This window comes from Rissa tridactyla, chromosome 1, assembly GCF_028500815.1.
Source record: "Rissa tridactyla isolate bRisTri1 chromosome 1, bRisTri1.patW.cur.20221130, whole genome shotgun sequence".
NCBI lineage: Eukaryota > Metazoa > Chordata > Aves > Charadriiformes > Laridae > Rissa > Rissa tridactyla.
The window spans coordinates 127,397,685-127,422,727 of NC_071466.1; the positions used below are offsets into that span (position 1 = coordinate 127,397,685).

The 25,043-nt window shown below is 43.0% G+C and overlaps 2 protein-coding genes across 7 annotated transcripts in view; one reads left to right on the forward strand and one right to left on the reverse strand.

The window, feature by feature from the left end:
• Nucleotides 1–4,324, forward strand: part of BOC (BOC cell adhesion associated, oncogene regulated) — a 59,007-nt gene extending 54,683 nt beyond the window's left edge. For all 6 annotated transcript variants that reach the window (XM_054188099.1, XM_054188102.1, XM_054188101.1 and 3 more), the window contains 5 exons: nucleotides 639–860; nucleotides 1,288–1,514; nucleotides 2,100–2,179; nucleotides 2,827–3,020; nucleotides 3,616–4,324. In XM_054188099.1, the coding sequence (XP_054044074.1) occupies nucleotides 639–860; nucleotides 1,288–1,514; nucleotides 2,100–2,179; nucleotides 2,827–3,020; nucleotides 3,616–3,800 (908 nt within the window). In that variant the 3' untranslated portion in view covers nucleotides 3,801–4,324. The remainder of the gene's footprint in view (nucleotides 1–638; nucleotides 861–1,287; nucleotides 1,515–2,099; nucleotides 2,180–2,826; nucleotides 3,021–3,615) is intronic.
• A 1,138-nt stretch (nucleotides 4,325–5,462) lies between these two features.
• CFAP44 (cilia and flagella associated protein 44) overlaps nucleotides 5,463–25,043 on the reverse strand; it is a 47,442-nt gene continuing 27,861 nt past the window's right edge. The window contains exons 20-35 of the mRNA XM_054213407.1: nucleotides 24,801–24,856; nucleotides 24,202–24,364; nucleotides 23,740–23,870; nucleotides 22,601–22,788; nucleotides 22,026–22,197; nucleotides 20,864–21,041; nucleotides 17,111–17,614; nucleotides 14,148–14,351; nucleotides 13,532–13,727; nucleotides 12,413–12,523; nucleotides 10,791–10,921; nucleotides 9,532–9,648; nucleotides 8,443–8,644; nucleotides 7,568–7,728; nucleotides 6,648–6,782; nucleotides 5,463–6,085 (exon numbers count right to left, since the gene is read on the reverse strand). Of these exons, the coding sequence (XP_054069382.1) occupies nucleotides 5,807–6,085; nucleotides 6,648–6,782; nucleotides 7,568–7,728; nucleotides 8,443–8,644; nucleotides 9,532–9,648; nucleotides 10,791–10,921; nucleotides 12,413–12,523; nucleotides 13,532–13,727; nucleotides 14,148–14,351; nucleotides 17,111–17,614; nucleotides 20,864–21,041; nucleotides 22,026–22,197; nucleotides 22,601–22,788; nucleotides 23,740–23,870; nucleotides 24,202–24,364; nucleotides 24,801–24,856 (2,928 nt within the window). The 3' untranslated portion in view covers nucleotides 5,463–5,806. The remainder of the gene's footprint in view (nucleotides 6,086–6,647; nucleotides 6,783–7,567; nucleotides 7,729–8,442; nucleotides 8,645–9,531; nucleotides 9,649–10,790; nucleotides 10,922–12,412; nucleotides 12,524–13,531; nucleotides 13,728–14,147; nucleotides 14,352–17,110; nucleotides 17,615–20,863; nucleotides 21,042–22,025; nucleotides 22,198–22,600; nucleotides 22,789–23,739; nucleotides 23,871–24,201; nucleotides 24,365–24,800; nucleotides 24,857–25,043) is intronic.

The following is a 25,043-nucleotide window of genomic DNA, read 5'->3' on the forward strand; positions in this document are numbered from 1 at the left end:
TTGTTGGCTCATGTCCAGCTTTTCATCCACGAGTACCCCCAGGTCCTTTCTGCAGGGCTGCTCTATCACTTCATCCCCCAGCCTGTGTTGATAATGAGGATTGTCCCGACCCAAGTGCAGGACCTTGCCCTTGGCCTTGTTGAACTATACCAGTGCTCACAGAGCTCTTGTGCAGAGTCCGTGACCATTTCCCTCAGAGTAGCAGTTACCTTTTTTTTTTTCCCTAAGTATCACATAGATGGTGATGGGAACCAGAAGGGCTGACTTTCCCTTGCTGCGCTGAACTCCTGTGTTTGGTTATAAGCAGGTCCCTTGTTGTCTTCCAAGCAGCTGCACTGTCATGATAGGAACAGCATTAAGTCCAAGTGTGTGCTTTGGAGAAGCTATTTTCCTTTTTGCTTTTGCTTTAGCAGCCCAAGAGCCTGGTAAATCCATAAGCCAAGCACAGAGGGCTTGTCTGTACTGCAATATTGCATATTCAGCCTAGGAAACCCTCTGTCATGCAGGAGCATTTCTTTAAAGCCACCATAGAAGTCTATCCGCGCCACAGCAGCATAGACATCCCTGGACCAGGCTGCTGTTCCATCTGCCATGTCTGTGTCTAATGCTCTCTCTCTCTCTCTCGCTTTCCTTTGCAGCTCGGAAGTCTCTTGGTCTGCCAGGTCGTCTTCCACCCTCCACAGTGGCCCCCCAGCAGCATCCCCCACTCAGTGGTGGGCACAGTGGCCTGGGGACAGGAGCCATGGTGGCCCGTTCCAGCGACTTGCCATACTTGATTGTAGGCGTTGTGCTGGGCTCTATCGTACTCCTCATCGTGGCTTTCATCCCCTTTTGCCTGTGGAGGGCCTGGTCCAAGCAGAGTAAGGGTTCTTTCTTGAGGGCTGATTTACAAGATGTGCTCTGCCCTGTGGATTAGATCTGACTCTGGGTGTAGTTGGGTCAAACACCCAAAATGTGAGGGTGGCATGTTCTCGGAAGTAGGGAGAGGGTGGGCAGAGGGCAAGTCCCAAATATCCTGTGGAACCCCATAAAGACAAAGGCCACAGTTTGTCCCTTGTCCTGCTTATCTTGTTGAGAGGGAACTACAGGACTAGAACAGGAGGAAAGGGGCATTCTGTTTGCCTACATATAGAGCACCTTTCCACCATCTGTTTCCACGACTGCTTTGAGTGCCAAAATAGCTGCCTGATAGAACAGCCTAACACTATCCCTGCTGGCAGCTCACTTCAAGAAGCTCAGCTTTGCCTCTGCTTTTGGCCTCAGACTTCCTTTTTCTTCCATCTGCAGAGCAAACCATCGACATGGGCTTCCCAGGAGCTGGGCTGCTGGTATCATCCTGCCAGTACACCATGGTGCCTCTGAGGGGCATCTCTGCTCCTCGTGCCAATGGACATCCCTATGTTAATGGGCAGCCCTACGCTAATGGGGCCCATCTGAATGGCATCTGCCCCTCTGCAGGAGTGGGCTATGCAAGCGCCAAGCCTCGAGATTACAGTCCAGATGAAGTGCCACAGGTATGTCCACACTTGCGGTTGACAGTTAGTTTGGCATGAGCTGGAGGCCGTGGTTGAAGTGAGAGGGCTTCTCCAGACATGGCTGTCACCCTTTGCAGCATGTAGAAGTGGCAAGACTGGCTCCTTCTTAAACGAGATCTCCCCTTTGCAGTGGGGTCTGAAACAAGGGAAGAACGGGAAGGTCTCCAAAACACTGGGTAAAGAGGTGGTTTCTTGGGGTGGTGGCTCTAAGCATGGAGGAGGCAGTGAGCAAAGGCTACTCTTATGGGAAAGGTTCCTCTTTCTCCTGAGCAAAGCTCAGAGGGGCCGACGCTGTTGAGCACTCTGTGTAAATAGTAACACAGGCCAAGGCAGTGCCACAGCTGAAAATTGGTTATCACCCCCAGTGATTCAGCAGTAGGCGTGAAGTGAGCTTTTCAGTGCTCAGTTCTACTCTGTCCTTTGTAGCAAAAGTTTCAGCTTTCTCTGCCTTCTGTCATAAGAGCTTCACCAGTCTGCCCCATGGCTCTGGCTCCCAGATCAGCACCCACCTCTAATGCTGCTTTATGGTGTTGGTCTGCTGAGAATCCTTCTCTCTCCTTCCAGTCACACGAGGAGACCAACGCCTTGCTCCAGGCGAGAGTGCTGCAAAACAGGACTGCCCAGCAAGACTACCAGCCCTCCAGGTTAGCCCTGGCTTATGGAGGGGGAGGGTGGAACAACATGGTGGGGCCCACAAGACTACATGCTCACAAAAGCTTGCCCTCAGCATGCTCCCATCTGTCCCAGTTTGCTTGGGAAACAAATACATGCTCCATCACTACCCCTTCTTGGTCTAAATTGTCTTTGTACAGCTTGTGTCTCTTATGGTTTGAGGGAGGGATAATTTAATTGTAGAGGTGGCCAAGACCTACCTCCCCTTGGCCCCTTTTCCTCCCCCTGCTCCTAAGTGGGAGGCTGAAAAGTAAGGATGAGAGACGCTAACATCTATGACTAGATGCTGATAAACAGCTGCCCCAGAATCTGACCCGGGTCCAATTGCAGGTGCTTTGTGTCTCTACCGTTCAGACGTCAAGTCGTTATTCCCATGGTTCCTCGGGGGGCACTACTCCTCCCAGCTCCTGTGGCACTCACTAGATTTCTGAATCGTGGATACCAGGTCCCATCACCTCATTCCCATCCTGCCAGTACATCATAATTTCTGCTCTTCCTCTCATTTAGGAATGCTCTATGTCATTGCATTGGTGCAGCTGGCTGAGATGTTACATAGATCATATCTTTCAAAGAGGAAAGATCTATGAATAGTGCTAAACCTCTTTGTCTGCCTCCCCAGATTGCCCAACTCAAGAACAGAAGACAGCTCTTTCCTCTACAGTCTCCCAGATGACTCCACTCACCAGCTTCTTCAGCCACAAGATGACTGTCCTCACCTTCAAGAGCACTATGTTGGCCTCCATCATCCAGTGATGGGCAGCAAAGTGGGAGGCGCTGGCCTGGATGCTCGACGGGATCCCCTGTTCCACCAAGGTCAGTGGTCTGGAAAACTCCGTGCTTGCTTCATTGCATCATTTTAGGCTGATCTTGAAGGGAAACGTCACTGTAGAGCCTTTCTGATGGCTCTGTTCATGCTTGCTTCTGCGGCCCAAGGACAGTTTTAATGCTGCATAGAACAACAGCATGGAAAGGCCATACTAGCCAGCTGGTGGCTGTAAATTGCCTCAGTCAGTTTTAGAGGACACATTTCTTATTCCTCCAAAAGCTTGAGCTGTATGCTGCCGGAAGGGCACATGCCCACCTCCAGTTGCAGAGACACTGTCCTTTTTTTAGTCCTTCTAAATTTTGCATTTTCCAGACTGCTAGTAAAACAACAAGGTCCCTGAAAAATTATGTGAATCCATCTCCCTAGGACCTCATCCATTGATCCACCCCTGTAGTGTGGATCAAACTTGTTGTGTGCAAGCATTAGGATCAAACTCCCGTGTAGCCAGGACTTTCAGAATGCAGACATTCCTGTTTGATCAGAGTACCTATCCTCATAAAGTGGACTATTGACTAGAAAGCTACCACAGTGTCTCTCATTTCTGTATCCATTGTAATTGTTTCGTGCTCCTTTCCCTTTCAGGAAGCCCTTGCTGCCTAGGCCTAGTGCCAGTTGAAGAGGTAGAAAGACTAGATTGCTGCCGGTCCAGAGGAGATCTCCATCCCCAGAATCCAGTGATCACATCTTTGGGTCAGGACCTACCAAGACATCTGAACAGCAGCCCGCCACCGCTGAGACCCTTAGAGACTCATTCTCCCACCAGCTAGGGACCAAGCTGCCTTTTGCAAAAGACTTATTCTAAAGAGAAAAAGAGAATGGGTATTTATTTTTGTATAACACCCCTATTTATATATTTATGCACTTGTATATAGATGTATATGTGCCTTTTATAATGCTATGGAGACAGAAGGCATCCTCAGCAAGGTCACAGGAGGGCCCAAGAAAGAAGGCAGCAGCTATCCATGATACTGGGCTGTTCATCAGAGCACAAGATTGAATGAGCAGCACAAGAGACGTCGCAGGACATGTGTGCAAACAGAGCTGCCACCACCAAAATCTAGCATTCCCTTGCAGTGAGGGCTTCACGAAAGATAACGTTGTCGAAAAGGTCCTTTCCTCTCCCCCCCAGGAAGGTTTGTCCCAGGAACACACTCCTGTGAATGGACTGGAGTTATGCACTCTGCCTAATCAACTTAAACAACTCTTCACATACACGCCATCTGCAGCCGCATATCTGTAAAGACAAACCCACGCTTTAACATCTAAAATAAAGGCTTTAGTCTTTTCTGTGGCTGGCTGTATGCTAAATCCTCCCACAGAATGAACCTACTCTTTTTTTACTTGCAGACATACAGCAAGCAGGACACCTGGGGAAATGTGACACTTTCCTGCAGTTCTAGTTTTCCAAAAAGCCACCAACATGAATCTGCTTAATGCTGAGCTCAGGAGAAGAGGGACAGCCGCTACCTGTGCCACTTAAGTGAGATAAAACTCCTGGTGAGGAGCACAGCTAGAGAAAATTTTCATTTATCTCCCAGGACAGCTGCATGAGTTTGGTGATGGTGGGGGGAGGCAGATGGACACCCAAATCGCTGCAAATTTTTTTTCCTTATCCCCCACCCCACATCTTGTGGTTTTTTTCAGCATCCAGGCCTGTGGTTAAGGGTGGGTTTTTTTTCCCTTAATAAAGCAGGAGATGCTGAGCACCTTCATAGGGACACGCTGTAAAGGCAGGCTGCACGTGTACCGTTCATTCAGTTGTGCTGAATCAATGTTCTTGCACCAGGTCTTGTTCCTGACTGGGATCTGGTTGGATCCTGTCTGAGTGTACACCAGACAGAGGAGCAAAAACCAGTGGCCAAAGGCAGGGAGTGGGGAGGAACAGCAAGTACGGCTGCATGTTGTTCAATCTATGTAGTTAAAAATTAGCAACAAACCCCAAACTTCCCCATGTACCCTTTTTGCACTGGAAGAACAGTGCAACACAACCCCTCCGCTTTGGGGATGAAGGAAGTTTTCACAGTAAGCCGGGGTAAGTGCTGTAAATGATTGTGTGCTGCCACCATACCGAATACCAGAGGCAAAAAAGGGTAAAACCTGAAATCATACGGAGCCTGGGCTCTCTCACTCTGGTCAGGCAGGTGCAAGGCAGTGGAATTACAGGCTGACTTTGCATTTGCCATACCCTCCTCCTGCCAGGTAAATAGCACGTAATACCAAACTGCATGTAAATGTCAATACCAACTGCACTGCAGCGCAGTTTTCCACTGCTACAGAGCAGAGGCAAGCGGGAAAATACTTGATTGGCTCCATACCCATCTGAGCGCTGTAGGCGCTGAGGACAAAATTCCCTTTGCTTTCTCCAGATGGTGCTTCCCTTGACTCTAACTAGCTCAGTTACCAGAGAAGAGCCGTTGCTGCTAGGATCTTCAATAAATAACAAAACACACCCTTACGGCAGACCTCTTTTACCGTTTTTGAGACCACAAGGACCAAAGCTGTATTTGCCCACGTGAACTCGTATCCAGACTTCAACAGCCACTTGTTTGAAGAACAGACATACACATATACACATACACATGCACACAGGACAATGGATCGATAATAGCATTTACTAGTTGTATTTGCACTTTTTAATTCTGTATCTGTCACTACAGTCATATTTTGATAGGGAAAGCAAATATAACCTTTTACATCTAAAACCCTGTATAGCCAAAGCAATTAATTTCACACTTCCAGGTACAACTACTGCCACAGTTAACCATATCCATTTTTAAAGGAGACTTGGACTGTTAGTTACCGCTTTTGGTGTAAGAACAGGGAATGATTCAGTTGGTGTTTCAGAGTCCTGTGGTGATGAAGGTTGAAGAAAGAGGCACTCATCTTTTCTTCTAAGGAGAGCGAGTTCTTCTCTTAAGCACCCATCTTTTCTGCTTAGAAGATTGATTTCTTCTCTTAGGAGAGCTGTGTCATGAGCCATATGCTTGAGCCGTGACTCCAGCCTGGCCTTCTCTTTGATGTCAGTAGTTCGGGGGCCCTGAAAGTCTGCTCCCTATAAGGAGAGAAAAAAAATAGCTCCTATAAAACATGGGAGAATGAACGGTGGAAATTTATTTCAAGCAGGAAAGTGAAGCTTTCTAAGGGGCAGGACAGCCTCACAACTTCTGCACTCCTCAGTCAGAACTACTTGGAAGTCAGAGGGAGGGACCACAAACTTAGACTCAGACTGTTGCAGGTGGCTGTCTTATTCCCTAATACAGGGCAAAGGAAATACTTTAATTCATTTCGCTGCTTCCATGTAACAAAGGAATAATTTTGACTTGCTGCAAGGTATGTTTTAATTAGAATTAAGATGAGTTTGTTTCAATAGTGGAAAGCAGCTAAGTAAGAAATTAAAGAGAAGCTAAGGTATGGCCTACTTCAGGATCAGCTCATTCATCTGCCTTTCTACAAGACCTGGAGCAGCCATTCAGCCTGTGCTGCTAAGCAATATTAGCCCAAACTGCTGACTGCGGAGCAGGATGCGAGCCCAGAAAGCTGATAAGGGCCAGGTGGTCCTTTACTCCTTTCTGCAGTCCCAAACCTGCACGTGGTACAGCAGCTAAAAGGCTTACCAGATCATTCTTTAGCGAAGCCAGCTTAGTTTCAAGTTGCTGCTTTTCAAGGCAAAACTGGTTCAGCTGCTGCAGCTTGCTGGTGTTTTCCTTTGTCACCTTCATTAGCTTCTGCCGCAGGTCTAAGATTCTTTCCTAGAAAGATATAAAAGGTTGAGCTGGGATGAGAGAGGACAAAAAGTGTAAAGTGGAGAAGAAGTGGTAGGCACAACGTAAGTGTCACACAAGAGACGAAAACAACAGACTGATCCTGCATTCACCACCTGATCCCACACTACCTTTAGTGCAACCTGGTGTCGTCGTGTTTTTCTTTTTTTCAATATTGCAAATGCCTAAGGAGGTAAAGCAGTTAGGCAAAAGTGTGGGAAAGAGAAAGCCATTAGGAACGTAGTACTTCTGTATGTGCCCTTCTGTAAGGGCAGCATAAGCACGTTGCCTGCTTGCACCACAGCAGCTGAGCCTTGGGCCCCTCCAGATAGAGACACGAACTTTTCAGACTGCGCAGACTAGCATCCCAGGTGTGAGCCAGGGCTGCCCTCTACTCAAATAGTTTGTCACCAAAGGTGGAGGGAGGAGGCAGTAGGTGCCAAATGCCAGCTGAAAACCAAAGGAAAGCACTCAGGAAGAACTTCGTGTAGGGACTGAAGCAGAAGGATGCATTTGAGGGAAGTAAAACAAAAAGATCATCAGCTACCTCCATGACAAAATAGGATGTGTGTCAGCAACTGGAGCAGAGGTAGGAATGATGATGGGAAATGGGAGTTAGACATCAAGGTCTATTAATGACAAATGAAAAGAAACAAACATGAACATGTTCACAAAAGATTTTAGTGTAACTATTCAGCCCCAGGGGAACGAAGCCGTACAGATCATCGTAACATAGAAGTCGTATAAGTCTTCCTCCATTTCTTGCTCCTTACCTCCCACTCTTTGAGCTCCTGGGAGTGCTCATATTCTTTCTCCATTATTTGCACTTTCAACTCTTCCACGCGTATGTTAACAGAGCGTGCTTGAACTGCTTCAAAATCAACCAGCCGGCCAAACTTCTTCATCATCAGATGATTGCACTTCTCTTCCAGTCCTAACAGAAGGGACATGGCACAAATGGCAGCAGTGTCTTTCATTGCTTAATAAGAATTTCTGCCTTACCCCCAAGCTTTTTGTCTGAGCTATTTGGTATTTGCTCTGTAATCAATAATTCACACAAAACTACATGGATCTCACAACTGAGTATTGCCTTTTGCCCTTGCCCACGACCATGTCCATGTGGTCATTAAGCCACACTCTAATCCAGTTTTAGTAAGCTGTTCCCACACCGAAGGCTACATAGGGCCTCCACAGGTTTGGTGGTGCTAGACGCATCTTTGGGTTTGGTCCTTGGGAAAGTAAATGTTTCAAACAGGGCTTGTTCATTCTTCTTATGTTACACAGAGGAGGAAATTGCCAAAAAAGTTTATGTAGCTTCGGGGAAAGTACTTTTTTCCTAGAAGTTCTGGTTTACAGCCAGAAATAGCACTCATGTGTCCTGACTTCCAGTGTCTCATCTCAGTCAACTCTCCTTATACTAAGGTCCCAAATTATTTCACACAGCCTAATTAATGACTCTGCAGCGCTGGAGAACTACCAGTACTTCATCAAAACAGTCCACTTGATCTGCTCTGTTTTATTTTCTGCTGTAACCAGCCATGACATCTGTGTGACTGTAAAGACAGACATCTGGTGAGCTACCCACACCCAGTGAGGGGGACAGGCTGAGCATCAGTACGCTGTGTTGTTCAGACCCTCTGTTACTCACGTCGAATCTCTATCTCCATCTCCTTTTTGTCTTGGACAAGCCGCTTATGTTGCTCCTGGGCCGCCTTATAGATCTCTCTTTGCATTATCTTTTCATTACGTAGGTCCACAATTCTCTTCTGCAGATACTCTAAGGCCTGGTTGGTAAATACCAAAGCCTGGGAGAAGTCACTGGGCATCTCCCCATTAACCAAGTACTTCACCTACAAGAAACAGCCATAAGCAAGGCTGACTTTACTTATTAAGAGTGCTGGTGATCTCTCTGGATAACAAATGTGTAGCGTTAGAGAACTAATGAGTGAGGTAATAGTAAGTGCCAGGGAATCACTGCCACTCAGCAAAGCCCAAAGACTACTTACAGCTGTGATGACTGCCTACACACAAAGCTGTCTACTATTCTATGGCACCTGGGAACAACGAGGGAGTAAGGGTCTCCCTGTCAACCGCACTTTTGAATGATCTGGCAGCTGCGGGATTGCATAGTCAGGCCTTAGACTCTTCCATCTTTCTTACCAACCTTTTAACAAAGGGAGACAGAACAAATGGAGAGAGCAAAGCTTGACTCAGAAGTATGTAAGCCGGAACAGACAGAGGCCTATCTTCTCTCTCTGAGGACAATTTTCCCAGAGGAAATAACAGTATTGTCTTGAGTTTTCCTCCTAATTTTCTACTTATAATCCCTGTGCTAACAGCTGTGTAGATGAATGCAGTGCATTCAATCCAGCATTATTGAATTGAGCAAAACTCCCATTAGTTTCAATAGTTTGGGGGCTTTTTTGGTTTGTTTTTTGGGGATTTTTTTTTCCAGGAGAATATCAGTAGGTATGGACCTGAAGGAAAATCCCATGCCAAATGTATAAAGCACTTTTAGGCTACGCACGTTTCAGCAATGACCTAACCTGCCTGTCCTTAAGTTTTCTGTCAGTACAGGAGAAGTAAAAAAAATAGCAGCATGAAGTTCAATTAACGGCACTTCACTCCCAGGAGAGTATAGTGAATCATGAACTAAGGGCCCCAAAGAACAGTAACACCATTGTTTAGCTGTACGTAGGCCATTCTGCACCTGCAGATGTACAATATCTTGAATTACCTGGTGGAGTTTCAAAGGCACAACTACATATAGCTCATTGAATTTCTGCTGCTTTTCCCACTGAAAGGTCTCCAGTTCCCTCTCTGCGGTGTTCAGACTGATTTCCACTACTTTTGCCTGCAGAAAGACAAATTGTGGACAAAGAAAAATCCAGTACTACTCAAATACATAAGGCAGCAAGGTTCTATGTTAGAGTTCCTGATCCAAAGGGAAAGAAATATAGAAAAAAAGTGTGCTTTGTTTTTTGCATGCTATGATAGATGAGTTTCATAGGCAAACACAAGGATCATCTACATATTCAAGCAAGATTCTACGCTGAATACCTCCGTACACACGTACACTCATAAATGTCTCCTCAGTAGAGAAGCCCTGTATGTACCAAGAGCCAGCTGCTTTGTTTAGTGTCTAAAACACTTCTAGATCTACCGAGCCAGCAAGATATTTTTTATTGTGTTTTGCCTGGAAATGCTTATTGGTTCTGCATGAGAAAGAAACAATTCAGACTCAAATGTCAGACCCCAGGGTGAACATGTGGCAGCTGGCACTTAGGAAAGCCTTTAAAAACTAAACAAAAAATGCTGTAAGTTAAGCATATTTGATGGAACATTTTTGAGACACAATAAAAGCAAGACTTGCGTAATGTTATTTTGGCAGAACTCTATCCCGGATAACCCTTCAAATTAAGATACTCTTGAATTAATATAAATCAAATGTCTTGATGAATGCAGGAGCTCAAAAAATCTAAAAGGAAAACTTGCACCAAGAGAGATTATTCAGTGATTCCTATGACAAAGAGCAAAATGAAATAACTAAAAGCAAAAGAAAGAGATGGAAGAATAGCATTTTTATGCATTTATTTTAACCTGCATTTGTGTTAGGATAAGTATTCTTTAATCTCTCCATCCCTGTACACGTGCACGGAGGATAGGCCAGACTACACCAGGTGTTTCAGCTGAACCAGAGAATCCCATTTCTGCTGCTGCATGATGGTTAGACAGCTGGGAAGGAACTGGACCTAAAACCTGGATCCAGCCTCATAGCAGCTAAGGTTGGACCACTTGGATTTAGCCTTTCCAGGAGGACAGGTGACCCACGGTGAGCTGCCTCCTGTCTCTGTGCTACCACAGATATCTCTACCCAAACTGAGGCCTCTCAAAGGCCTAGGATTTTGGTTTCAAATCTTAGTCAAAATCACTAGCGCAACATTTTCACTGTAACGGAGCCAGACGATGCTTGCTGAGAAGAAAACACTTCAATACCTTTTTGGCCAAGGTGTTATATTTCTTTCTGAGGTTAGCAGCAAGTTTCTTCTCCTCTGTTAAAGCTTTCTCAATGTCTAACCGCTTCTGCCGGAGCTGGATGGTGTTTTGGAAGAGTGCCTCATTGCAGTCTAAGGAAAGAGTCAAAGAATAGCTTAGTTTCGTTATGACTGTACTGTAGTTACAGGCTTGAGCTAGTAGCTTCTCCTGCTGTGCACACTGCCCAGCGTTCCCCATAATAAGACCATGCTCTTGGTTCTCTACAGCTTTCTCAAACTTAAACCACATGGGCCACGCTCCTCCATGAGGGGGTGAATGTCTTGGATGGATCGTTTTCTTTACATTCAGTCAAGAGAATTTGTTTCCAGAAGTAAGACTAAATGCATCAAAGCCAAGTGCTCAAAAGTTAGCTTTTCTAAGTAACGCAGTCCCAGTAATTAATACAGGTTACAGTATAATCTTCAATTATGTGAACATGTAGTTGTTTATCCATAGCACCCTTCACTGTAAGTGATGAATTTTCTGTAGGGATCATTTATAGCTCTGTTTTTAAACAAAGCTGTGGCTCATAGGACCTGTTTCATGGTAAGGAAGAGCTGTGAATTTTTATCTAGCACAGTGACTCCAGTCATACTAATCAAGTGCATAATTATGCCCAAATCAGCGGGTATAATAAAAAAAGAATCCAATAAAGGCAAAGCACATGGCACATAAAGAGACAAATATGAAGAGGGTAATGCAACATGTAATTTCCCTATGAAATTAGTAATTTGGACCTTTTTAATAAAAAGTAAAAACCTTCATTTCTTCCCATTTCGTTGAAAAAGGAGATGAATGAGGAGTTAATCAAAAATTCAATTTGTGGAAATGACATTAAAATCGAATATAAAAAATATGATAAGGTAATTTGTTGGTAAGGTCTAATTGAAAATAAAGCAATGTTGCTACATGGTCATTGAAATATCACTCAAAGATTTTTTTTTTTTAAAAATAACAACACCCTAAACTAGTTAAACTCGTGCAAAAGAAAAGCTGAGGGGGGCGAAGGGAATGCTTGCCTTTGTTGAATGAATGAATGAATGAAGCGGATTTTGCAAAGTAAAGCTCGTAACTTTACAGCTACCCGTAAGAGAGCAGCCTAGCAACAGACAATTGCCGCATAAATCCACGAGGTGGTAACAAAGAGCTTAATTTAACAGCATGGTAGGGTCCCCGCAGAACTTCCCTGGACAGGGATGCAGCTAGGCCAGGCAGCAAGTTTACAGAGAGCAGCAGCTACGGCCTCGCTCCAGCTCCACTCCTGAGAGGAGCCTTTTCTCTCCAGAAAACGGCTGTGAAATGGTGAATGGGTCTTTACACAAAATAATGAATTCTTAGTGCTTTGCTAAGTTTTATGTTTCCAAACTTCTTAATTAGGGTACCCTATACTACCAGTGGTTTCATTATTTTCACTGAGATTTCCTGGAGAGAAATGCTGCACTCAGGAGGGGTACACACATCTGGCCCTTAATGCCATTAACATGCACTGACTAATGAAAAATTCAGTGGTTTCTTTTTAAACACCCAATATTGCCCCTAAAGCTAAACAATTGGTCAACCCAAGGAAATGATGGCTTAGGTACTCTTTGGGCAAACAGTGTCATCAAAGACTTCATCATCAGATCCAGAATTTTCTTCATCAATCCCCAAGCTGGACTCTTCATCATTCTCCTCTTCATGCTCATCTTCTTCATCTGGAAGAAAAGGACAGTACTGCTGGCTTGAAGAACACCAGCAGACTCACTAGCTCTGCATTATGCCAATGTGCTGGTGAACACAATCCAAATAATCCATGAAAGATCATCCTGGTAATATGTGAATCCAGGCACCTTGTGCCTACTGTATTGTATCTGATAATTTCACCAAAAGAAAAAAGGAGAGGAAAAAAAAGGAGAGGAAAAAAAAGGAGAGGAAAAAAAAGGAGAGGAAAAAAAAGGAGAGGAAAAAAAAAGGAGAGGAAAAAAAAGGAGAGAAAAGAGATCACCTAGCAGTGCACAGACCCAGGCACATTTTTGGGGCTTCTTTCAATAATGTTCCCACTAAATCCTATGTGCTAGGATTTTAAATTTCATGAGTTTACCATTCTACTACAGAGATTATTCAACCAAGCAAAATATGGAGGCACAAAACTGTTACAAAAGCATCACTGCTGTTCTCTGCCAAGTCAGAGAGAGCACACAAGTATTTTATCTCAGTAAGGCTGCCTAGCCGTAACAGTTTAAAACCAAGTCACTAAGATAAGTGAAATCCTTTCATAATATGTTTAGACAAATAGATGATTGCGGATTAGGTCTATGATCTCTCATTAGTCAATGGACAGATTAAAGGAGAATGTCACGAAATGTGGCAGACTAATCACTCATCCACAGCTCCCACTGATACAGCATAGGAAGTACCTATTTAAAGCGTTGCCTCTTCTTCATACTCATATATTGACTGACAGGAAGTAAATTGCAGGAGCTGTCATCAGACCAAATGTAGCCATGTTAGAGACTGAATTACATCATTGTAATCATTCAAGATGGCTGTCACAGAACATGGGTCGTTATATAAACAAATCTGTGTAGGGCTGATCTGTGGCTTTTTGAACTGAGTTCAGTGTTGCATGTAACCAGGGCTCCAGCTAGACTGAGAGACATTTAGTTGACCACACGGAAGTATGTGTAACAAATCCATAAGACAAAAAGAACGGTATCTCCAACCTGCTTCTCTTTTGACTTCTTTTTTTTCCATGCACTTGATTTTCTTCTTCAGAACCTTGGTCAGAAAATGGGCAAACTCATTGCCTTCTCCAAGGGATGCTTGGAAGTTGGCGCAAAGAGCATTCTCACATTCCTGAAGCTTTACAATCTCACACTTTCTATCCTCCATCTGTGCAAGGCAGCTGTTCAATTTTGACTAAACAAACAAAAATACTACTTCAGTTAAAAGGTACAAGCCATGTGTGCATAAATAGGATGTACCTGTGAAGATCTGGAAATGCAGAACTTATCTTTCTCTCTTTAAACCCATGCTTCAAGCAAGTAAAACCTATAAGTATGTTCATAAATTTAAGTATATGATTTGTCGCTTATTCTACATCCTGAACTACCTATTAAAATACAACTTCTATGATTACAAAAAGATTAACTATTGGAAGTTAAAAGTGACCATCCTAGGCTGATCATCAAGAGTTTCTTGTTTGTCAAAATTTAGCACTAGACACTGGATCAATGCTAAAATGAAGCAAAAAAGATGCCACCATTTACTTTATGACTTGCTTTTGTTTCAAGCCATGCATTAGTGGTACTCTTAAATCCAGACACATGGCCTGCTTACTTGCATGGCCTCCTGCTCATTGATGAGGGTGTTAACACGCTCCTGGAGAAGGTTCTCATGCTTCTCGAGGTTCTTCAGGATAAGCAGCTCTTCATACCATGTGATGTAGCGCAGGTCAGCACTTTTCATTTGCACATCCAGCTTCAGTTTCTTGTGCCGCAGAAAGCGAAGTTCAGCATCAAAGTTGATCACCAGTGTGTTGATCTGGAGCATATGAGAGAGTCAAATGAGGAACAGGGAAAGCATTACGAGTGGAGCTGAACATGTGAAGCTAGAGAAAGGAGCAGAAGGGAAAAATTCTCTCTGCCAAATCAACAACTCACCCATGTTATTTACCATGAATTACTGAAGCGCTTAGAAAGACAAAGTTAACCCCAAGTGTGTCTTTGTTCTCAGAGCAATAGTAAAAGAATCACCAGGTCTTCAAAGGAACGTTTCACTGCATCCCAGTCCACCCCTGACATATTTTATAGAATCATAGAATAGTTTGCATTGGAAGGGACCTTCAAAGACCATCTAGTCTGACCCTCCTGCCATTGGCAGGGACATCTTCAACCAGATGAGGTTGCTCAAAGCCCAGTGCAGCCTGACCTTGAATTTTTCCAGTGATGGGGCATCTACCACCTCTCTGGGCAACCTGGTTCAGTGTTTCACCACACTCAGCGTAAAAAATATCTTCCTTATATCTAGTCTAAATCTACCCTGGTTTAGTTTAAAACCATTACTCCTTGTCCTATCACAACAGGTCCTGCTAAAAAGTCTGTCCCTACCTTTCTTATAAGCCCCCTTTATGTATTGAAGGCTGCAACCTGTCCACATCTTTCTTATGTTGGTGGCCCCAGAGCTGGACACAGTACTTCAGGTGGGCTCTCACGAGAGCAGAGTAGAGGGGCAGAATCACCTCCCTCGACCTGCTAGCCACGCTTCTTTTGATACAGCCCAGGATACAGTTGGCCTTCTCGGCTGCTAGTGCACATTAGCAGCTCATGTCCAGCTTTTCATCCACCAGTACCCCCAGGTCCTTTTTGTCAGGGCTGCTCTCAATCCCTTCATCCCCCAGCCTGTGTTGATGCTGGGGATTGCCCCGACCCAAGTGCAGGACCCTGTACTTGGCCTTGTTGAACCTCATGATGTTCACACAGGCCCACTTCTCCAGCCTGTCCAGGTCCCTCTGGATGGCATCCCATCCCTCAGGCATGTCAACCACACCACTCAGCTTGGTATTATCTGCTGAGGGTGCACTCGATCCCACTGTCTGTGTCATTGATGAAGATATTCAACAGTGGACCCCTGAGGGACACCACTCAACACTGATCTCCGTCTGGACATTGAGCCATTGACCACTACCCTTTGAACGTGACCATCCAACCAATTCAGCTACGTTGGTCAGGCAGGGCTTCCCCTTGGTGAAGCTATTCTGACTGTCTCAAATCACCTCCCTGACCTCCACGTGCCTTAGCATAACTTCTAGGAGGATCTGTTCCATGATGTTCCCAGACACAGAGGTGAGTCTGACAGGTCGGTAGTTCCCAGGGTCCTCCTTACCACCCTTTTTTAAAATCAGTGGAATGTTTCCCTTTTCACGGGGGACTTCACCTGACTGCCATGACTTTTCAAATATCATGGAGAGTGGCTTGGTAACTACATCAGCCAATTCCCTCAGGACTCTGGGATGCATCTTGTCAGGTCCCATAGACTTCTATATGTTCAGGTTCCTCAGGTGGTCATGAACCTGGTCTTCTCTTACAGTGGGAGGGACTTTACTCCCCAAGTCCCTGTCTTGTGGTCCATCCACTTGAGAGGTGTGGGAAGAGAGGTTGCCAGTGAAGACGGAGGCAAAAACATTCTCTTCAGACAATGTTTTACAGTGCCCTGAAGTAGTTCATGTAACAATCCCAGATGTAGCAATAAATATGTCTTCTGCCTTGACAGACTACTTTGAGAATACCTGCTGGCTCTTCTCTTAGACATTTACAGTTAAATCAGTATTAGCAGCTGCCAACATTAACTTAAATATATGTAATGGTCACAGCAGCATTTGGATATTCCTCAAAACCTTCAGACACATGAACACAAGGCTGTCTGTACTGGGATAGACCTAAGAGTTAATGGCCAATAGCAGAAGTTAGAGAAAAGACGGTAAGAAATGGAGCAAACAAGTGAACACCTCTGGCAGGCTCCCCTCTGTACCCTCCTAAACTCTGACTTAACAACATCCTGAGCTTGAAGCAGCATATTTGTGTTCAACAGCTTTGAATGGATTTTTCTTCCAGACTTTATCACATTGTAGCTTCCCCTACATGCTAATGCTGAGTTCCAAAGCTTAGTTATTGTTGGACAGGAAAACTATTTCCATTTGCATGTTTCAAGCTTTCTACATGACCATTTGATTTGATATCTCTCCTTCTTTTAAGAGATGATTCCCACCCTCCTTTTCTATGTTATTCATAATTTTATCACCTCTGCTACAACCCTTTCAGCTGCCCTTTTCCAGGACAAAGATGCTTTATCCATTTAGATGTGCCTTTTAAAGAAGCTTTTCTGTGACTAAGCATTTTGGTTACTCTCTTTTGTACCTTTTCTAATTCTATAATCATTTTTTGAGACCAAAGGGTCAGGACTACAGTTATTTAAGAGCTGAGAACATTGTGAATATACGAAGTTGTAGTGATGCTCCTTTTTTTCCTCTTCTAACATTTTACATGTCCTTTTTGGCTACTAAGCTCATAGTTTCATAGAACAATCAAGAAGAAATCTAAGATCTGTTTTTCAAGTGATAATAGTTAGTACACAGCCACAGTTAGGGATTTATACTGATTTACACTGTAAACTTGCACCAGATAGCATTTTCTTGCCTTCGGAAAGGCAAGAGTAGCTGCAATCCTGAGAGAGAAGAGGAGTTGGTTTTATTTCTGATGCAGTGGGATTGTTCAATCTGAAAAAAATAACTTTTGATTACCTACCTTTTTAATCAAGGTCTCCTGCAAGTATAGATTTTTTATCTTCTCCCTCTTTAAAATTTCCAGTTCCATTTCTGTTGGCTCTGCCTTCTCAATCTCAAAAACCTTTCGCTGCTCTGTGACCATAGATGATGCTGTTTTCGTTGGATGTGCACCTGCAACCTGTGCCACAGGGTCAGTCTCTTTAATGGAAGGAGCTCGAAGAAACCCACGCCTAAGTGCATGAGATGAAGGAGACCCTTCCAATTGTTCCTGGAGCTTTGCCTTGGCCTCCTGCTCCTCTTTGAACTTCAGGAGGATGTCACTGTCATACTCAAATTTTTTTTCAGGAACCTCATCTGGGTGTAACTGAGGGATCAAGGGAAGAGGGAGGCATTCTGATAAATCCAAGGCTGCCTGTATGGATTTCAATTCTTGCACTAAACATTTGATTTCATCAATAATAGAAACCTTGAGATCCCGCAAAGACATGATCTCTTTGTTCATATTCACTTTCTTCTTATGGATCTGCAAAGGAAAAGCAATTTTAGTAGGATTCCCCTGGGACACTTACATAGTCCGTAGTCTTCCCCAACAAAAGTAATGGTGAACAGGCTTGTCATACTGACTTTCCTTCTTTCCATACTAGCTTTCTTTTCTGTACCATCTCCACACATGAGCATTTTTAAACAGCTGTCTTTCTGTCTGTGGCTTTAAAATCTTTGGAACCACCCCTCCCTCTCCTTCAGCAAAGGTATAAGAAGGGAAATGAGGCTTCCCCATTCTCTCAGTTTCTGACTTGATTGTGAGTTCCTTGACATGAGATGTTGAAGCAGTGCAGAAATCAGACAGAGGCTGTGAAAATAAGCTGTGGGTTTTAGAGCTTTAGTCATTTGGGCTGTCTCTCATTAAATACAGAGAGTATCTCAGTTTTGATATATGGCCCTCTTTTCAAGTATATAGTACTAATACACTAACAAAAAGAAAATTAGATTTCTTTTAGTATTTTGTATAGTAAGCTTCCATCCCCAAGACAAAAGAAACATACCCAAGAGGACATTTACTATATACGCTACCAAATGCACAGCTGTACAGAAATCTAGGCCTCTTTGACATAGTCATTGAAACAAACCCATTGTTACCTCACATAACCTCAAAGACAGTGCAGCAGTTCTCCATAAATGTAAATTCTGGAAGGCAGATGAGATTCTTGCCTTTTATACGTGATGGTGAAGCTAAAATCACAGCTACTGCAGGTGGTTAGAAGTGGAACAATTTTTGAAGCATAGTATATAACAATATTAAAAACAAGAAAGTAACATTCTGTCAGGTGCTTTTGGATTTCATACAAGCCACTAGATTTCCAAAACAAATTCTCTCCAGGTCTTTCAGCAGTCCAGAGTCCCGAAGCCAACTCAGAAAACGTTGGCATCAGCTGAATAGTTTTCTGCAACTCAAGATGAAGATCCACTGATCTGAAAAGTGACACTTATATCAGATGTCAGAGATGGGAATTAAACAGCCCAGTGCAGCAAAACCTATTTGTAACAACTTGTTTGCATCTTGCTTGGCCTGTAGGCAGACCTCAGTAATAATTCTATATTCAGAACTCTGTAATAATAATTCTGTTCAACACCATTATCTAGATGATGGGGCAAAGTGTATCCTCAGCAAGTCTGCTGATAATGCAAAGCTGGGAGGAGTGGCTGATACACCAGAGAGTTGTGCTGCCATCCAGAGGGGCAGGCTGGAGAGATGGGCTGACAGCAACTTCATGAAGTTCAACAAGTGGAAGTGCAAACTCCTGCATCTGGGGAGGAACATGCGCCAGTACCTGCTGGGGACTGCCCAACTGGAGAGCAATTTTGCAGAAAAGAACCTGGGGGTCTTGGAGGACACAAAGTGGACCATGAGCCAGCAATGTGTCCTTCTGGCAAAGAGGGCTAATGTTATCTTGGGCTGCATTAGGGAGTGTTGCCACAGGTCAAGAGAAGTGATCCCTCCTCATCAGTGGTGAGGTCACATCTGGAGTGATGTGTCCAGTTCTGGGCTCCCCAGTACAAGAGAGAGATGGTGCTACTGGAGACAGTCCAGTGAGGGGCCACAAAGATGATTAGGGGACTGGAGCATCTCTCCTATAAGGAAAGGCTGAGAGAGCTGGGACTGTTCAGCCTGGAGAAGAGAAGGCTCAGGCAGGTATCTCATCAATGGATATAAATACATGAAAGGAGGGTGCAGAGAGGATGGAGCCAGGCTCTTTTTAGCAATGCCTAGTTACTAGCGAGAAGAGATGGACACAAACTGAAACACAGGAGGTTCTCTGATCATCAAGAAACCCTTTTTTACTGTGAGGGTGACTGGGCACTGGCATAGATTGCCCAGTGAGGTTGTGGGGTGTCCATCCTTGGAAATACTAAAAAGCCATCTGGCCGCAGTCCTGGGCAACCTAGTCTAGATGGCCCTCCTTGAGCGGAGGGTTTGGACTAGATTACCATCATAAGTGTCTTCCAACTTCAGTCAGTGATTCTGTGATAAAGAGACACTATTAATTTCCTCTTTTCACACGAAATAATAATCAAATGTGATCTAACATTAATGTATTTGGCAGAAACTTCTCTGATCTTTATAAAAGAAAGCAACCCTATACACCAGCCACCTGAAGTAACTGTAATTCTTCGTGTGTATAAACCTGGAATTTATAACAAGAACTATTCCCTTTGTTTGCATTGGCTTGTCCTACTGAGTTAGATTAATCACTTTGTATCTGGTAACATCAATGAAGTACTGGAGCCCAAGCATGAGATTAAAATGATCCAACAAATTCCCTGAGACTGTAGTGTTGCTTCTGTAATGCTTAGACCTTGCTATCAAAGTGACCCATCCAAGAAGGTACCTGCAATTAGGCAACCAGTTCATGAGGATAAGACTGGAGAAGATTCAGGGCCAGAAGATTCAAGAGTATAACTTACACTTTGCCAGAAAAAGATAAACCATACAGAGAAGAGGCTTCTCTGTCAGTAAGCAGGGTAAGAAATAAGCCTTCCTACCAAAAAGCAACTAGGCAGTTCCAAGCTCAATAGATACATTTCTTCATTGTTCTTTTAGCTAAAGTAATGTCACTCTCTGGCACTGCAGCCAAATAAAATTAAAAACAGTTCCTATGAGAAGTCACAAGGGAAGCAACAAAGATAATGCACATTTGAGCTTCTTGTGTCTTTGTGGTTAAAAGACGTGTGGTAGCTGTAGGAGTCCTGTCACAGAAAGGCAGCTCCAAAAGACCTGGTTTCTCAGGAAGATTCCAATGCTTAGTACCCAGAAGCAGCGATTACCAAAGTGCAAATATGGAGAGGCCACACCAGAAACACACCTGTCCTTGCTCACATCCCTGTTTTTGTAGATGTATTTCATGGCAGGGGTTATTTAGCTCAGTGTTTTAAGGATATCAGCTACTAGGTAATAAGACTTTTTGAAGAATTCAAAAAGACAAATGTTCCTGCTGAAGTACTGGAAAAGGTAAACTCTCTCATTTAAAAAGAGCCAGCTGAGAGTTATCTTGGATTGATTCAGGTTTGAGTCTGGTGAAGCACTAACAGTTCGCAAGAGAAAGGCTGATTTGAAACTAAACCTGACTCAAGACAGTCTGTCCTCCAAGGCCTCTCTGAACCACACCTGCATCCACTTTGATTTCCTTTCAAAAAATTTCTTCAGTGACTAATACACTAACCTCTCTGCCCTAAAAAGGGGGAAATATACACTTCAATGAATCAGTTTACATACCAACACTTCCAGGGATGTAAGCTGCATCATCTTCTTCTCAGTGTTCATGTACTTCTGTTCAGGGACTCTGTAATTACTGGCAGTCTTCAGCTCATAACATCCCATATTTTCCTGTGTTTCTATGATGTCCTCAACATCCTTGGGATTCTCATAGTCATCACTAGGTTTGCTTTTGTATCTGGCAGGTACAAAACAAAGCTGAACTGGTACAGATGAACAAACAGGGTCATTTCATACCTTCTGATCTCTGCAGCAAGGCTTGGGAGGTGAGCTAGGGATCAAGAATCACACACATCGCTTTCAGGAACCAATGGCTACTTTGAGAAGAATATCTTTGCACATTTGAACAAAAACCTTAGGTTTTTTTGTTTTGGTTTGTTAGTTGGGTTTTTTGTGGGTTTTATTTTGGGTTTTTTCCCCCAAAAAAAACCCCATTTTATAACAGAGCTCTGCCATGGGACAGATTAAACCTCTACACTTGGACTGAGTTCTGGGTTTAGAAAGTACATGATGCTCTCATCCTCAGGGAGCCATGTGTCAACACTCCACAAGCCTGCAGCACAGAATACCTGATCCTACTCTATATTGTTAAACACTTAATAACCTTAAAAATCCTTGCACTCTGACTCTACATTGGTCCCATTCCCTGTCATTCATCTCCTAATGAAGAACTTCTGTACTTTCATGAGTAAAAATGTCTTGTCCCTCTTTCTTGCCTCTCAAGATAAAGACCAGCATGGAGCGTGAAGGCATACCACAAATACTCACATAATGGCCATGATGTTAGCGCAACTGACTTCATTCAGCTGTTACAGCATCTGCTCTATGTCGTGCTGGTAGGGTTAACTGAGAGTCGACTGTAATAGTCTAGGTGTCCCTCAGTCATGACTGATTTAGACACCTTTTTACTCCCTATCTGAGGATGCAGATACGTTGCTGAATTCAATTTATTTAATATTTTAGAAGAACAATAGAAACTAACTGCAAGATTTTAATGCTCTCTTGAGACTCACAGATACATGAAAACTCAACCATTTTAATTACAGCCATTAGGAATATAAAAAACTAGGTAGAGAGATTATAGTGCCATATGACATCTAAATAGCATTACTTGACCTCAGACAAGAAGCAGAACTAAAAGAGCACAGAGTCCAAGACTCACAATTCATCCCACTCTGCCTTCCTCTTCATGATCTTAGCTTTCACCTTGTCAGATTTCTCAACAATTCTTCTGATTTGCTCACGTTTGCTTTCTATATACTGTGCAGTTGGCTTTTGGACCTCTGACGTCTTCAGCTTTTCAGCCTCGCCCTCGAAAATTCTACCATGTGAACCTAAAAGTAACAATGTGAAGGTGTAAGTACCACGCAGCACAGTGCAGTCCCAACTATTGCAAACCACCTGGGATGGCTCCTGTAGAGCCAGTGTTGATCAGTATAGTTTCACTGCAGTGGATGTTCCGAATGTATTCATGTTCTTTGACTTGACTTTTACGTCATGCTCTACCCACAGGATTGACAGACAATTGCCGAGATTGACCTAAACATGGAAAACTATGTATGTGTGTTACTATGTATGTAGGTACTAAAAAAGCATACCAAAGTTGTATTTCTTTACCTGTACACCTAAAGAAATTATAATTTCTTTAGCTTGGACTCCTGAAAAACAAACTGAAGTGAAAGACAGAAACAATATTACTGATAAAACGGAAATGGTCATCATTAGCCCTATGCATACGCCTTGTCTCTCTGATGATCTTCTTTTCTTCTGCTTCTTTCCATGCCCCTTTAAGTACTGTCTTCTTCCATGATGGACGTTCTTGGTAGTATTTCTCAGACATTGCTAGAAGTCTGTAGGTGGAAATCTGATGATCGCTTTGAATAGCATGGACAACAACAGTTTCAAATTCCAGTGAGTCCCGAAACCTGAAAAGTCAAATTAGACAAAACTGTCTGATGTCACTATGTGCAACCTACCATTTTTCCTTGACCCAAAGGACATGAGTAATGTAATTTATTTATTGCACATACAATCAATACATGCAAATTCACAAGTCAATAAGTAATTGCATGACGATATCTGACACTATCTATTGACTTTTATCCAATCCAGGAATGGAAATGCTTGAGAATAAACATAGTAACACCACTCTCAATATTGAAACTTACACCAGGTTCTTCATGAGAATATCTTTCGTCTTCCATTAAGGACTGATTAAAAACTTTTTCGTTAAAGTCTTTTTCCCAGTCACACACTGGGAAAGATGTTTTTGTTATTATGTATTATTTCTATTGTGTATTTTTTTTTAGGAATTCATCTTTTGCTATATACTTAGATTTAAGAAAACCAACCCAAAATGCACCTCGTGCTTAAACTTGTATTCTTGAGAAAGTTCATTTCATAATTTTAAACTGTATAGAGAACATTGCGTTAGCAGTGACGTTAAAACATCTGACAGACACGCAACATGCCTGAAAACAGGAGTTCATCTCATAGGTTGTTCTTCAAAGTTCCAATAAGAGTTCTTGGTTCTTACTGAACTTACTGGCAAAAACCCAAGCAAAATTAGTCTCAAAAAAACCAAATCCTAATTTTCTTCATATAGAAGTGAATCAGAATGACACTACTTCCCTGATTTGCATATTTGAATTTTTACCAAAGATTCAAAAGAAGTAATTACACCCAAATATCAATATATACTCTTGTGTATGTTCCAAGTAAAATAAGAACAGAATCATAACAGAACAGAAAAAATATTTACTATATGAGGAAAAAAAAAAGAAATCACATTCTTTTTCCTCGTGGCAGGTACAACATCATAAATGATAAAGCCCATGCAAGGTCAGAGGGAGAAGTAGAAGAAAAGTGGTACTTACTGATTTCGTAGTTTCTGTAGTCCAATCAATTGTTTCTCACGCTCCCAAGCCAGCTCTTTTTGCACCAACTGTATTCTCTGTGCTGTCTGCCTATCCAGTTCCTCAAAGATCCTACGGTCCATCTCATACTGCTGCAGAAAGACACAAAAACCCAATATCACATTATCTTGGCTGCTCGGTTTTGGTAATAGGTATTTTTTCCCAGGTGCCAGTTTTCCATGCACGTCAACACAATCCTTTATTTCAGGAGCTATTGAGATCTCCGCAGAGAACCACATTTTTCTCACATGCTTCTTAAATGGCACAAATCATCACCTGTGACTCAGAAGTCCCATCAAATTATATATTCATAGAACTACCTTAGTCCAAAGGGTTGGACATCTTTGGCCCCAACACATCTTGTAGCAACATTCACCAAGAATGTGTCTCTAAATATAAATGACTCTCAAAAACCAGATGTACCTCTCTGTGCAGCTGCATGTGCTTGGGCAACTCCTGGTTCTTTTGAAGAAGAAAAAGGAACTCATGCCTCAGTGCAATTAACTCCTCTCTTTTCTTTTTTTTTTTCCCTTCAGCTTCCTTCATTACCCGTTCATACTCCTTTTTCTGTTTGACTTCCTCAATGCTGAAAACACACGAAAAAGGAAATGGTGTTATCTCAATGGAAGAGAGGAAAGATTACAGTTTATGTAACCTTTTAGATTTCCTTGACAGGCTTAAACTCCCAGCCAACTCAATGGCTCTGAAGGTAATTTAAAAAGGAATCATCTTCCTGTATATTTGTACAGTCCTAACATCATGGGGCTTTGACCTTGACCTTGTGTTGTCTCTGTAGTCTGAAGTTAAATAAGTCTCAGAGTACCATCTTTGAATTACTACCACAGAAAAGTAGATGAAGTAGAGGGAAAGGCTGAAAAAACTTTGTGTGTAACAAGGAAATGATACAAATTCAGGGTAGTCAACTTCTCCCTCCTCTTAGGAGGCAAAAATAAATACACGGTCTGAAGAAAGAGCTACCAACACTCGAAAATCTCTTTCATCATTATCCAAACATCTCTTACTTGTAGGCATTGGGATCCTCAATGTCTTCAGCAGCCTTGTCCTTCTCAAGACCACTCTGGAATAAAAATGTTGTCTTGCCTTTAAACAAGCAATGATAGTTTCAACAGACGATAAAGCTTTTACAAACATTAGGACAGAGCTCCCATTGCCTCTAACAAAACCAAAAGAAACCTTCATGATCAATATTGCTTTATGGGCCTTAAATACCAAGTTTTAATGTTTCAAGAACAAAAAGCAATTTA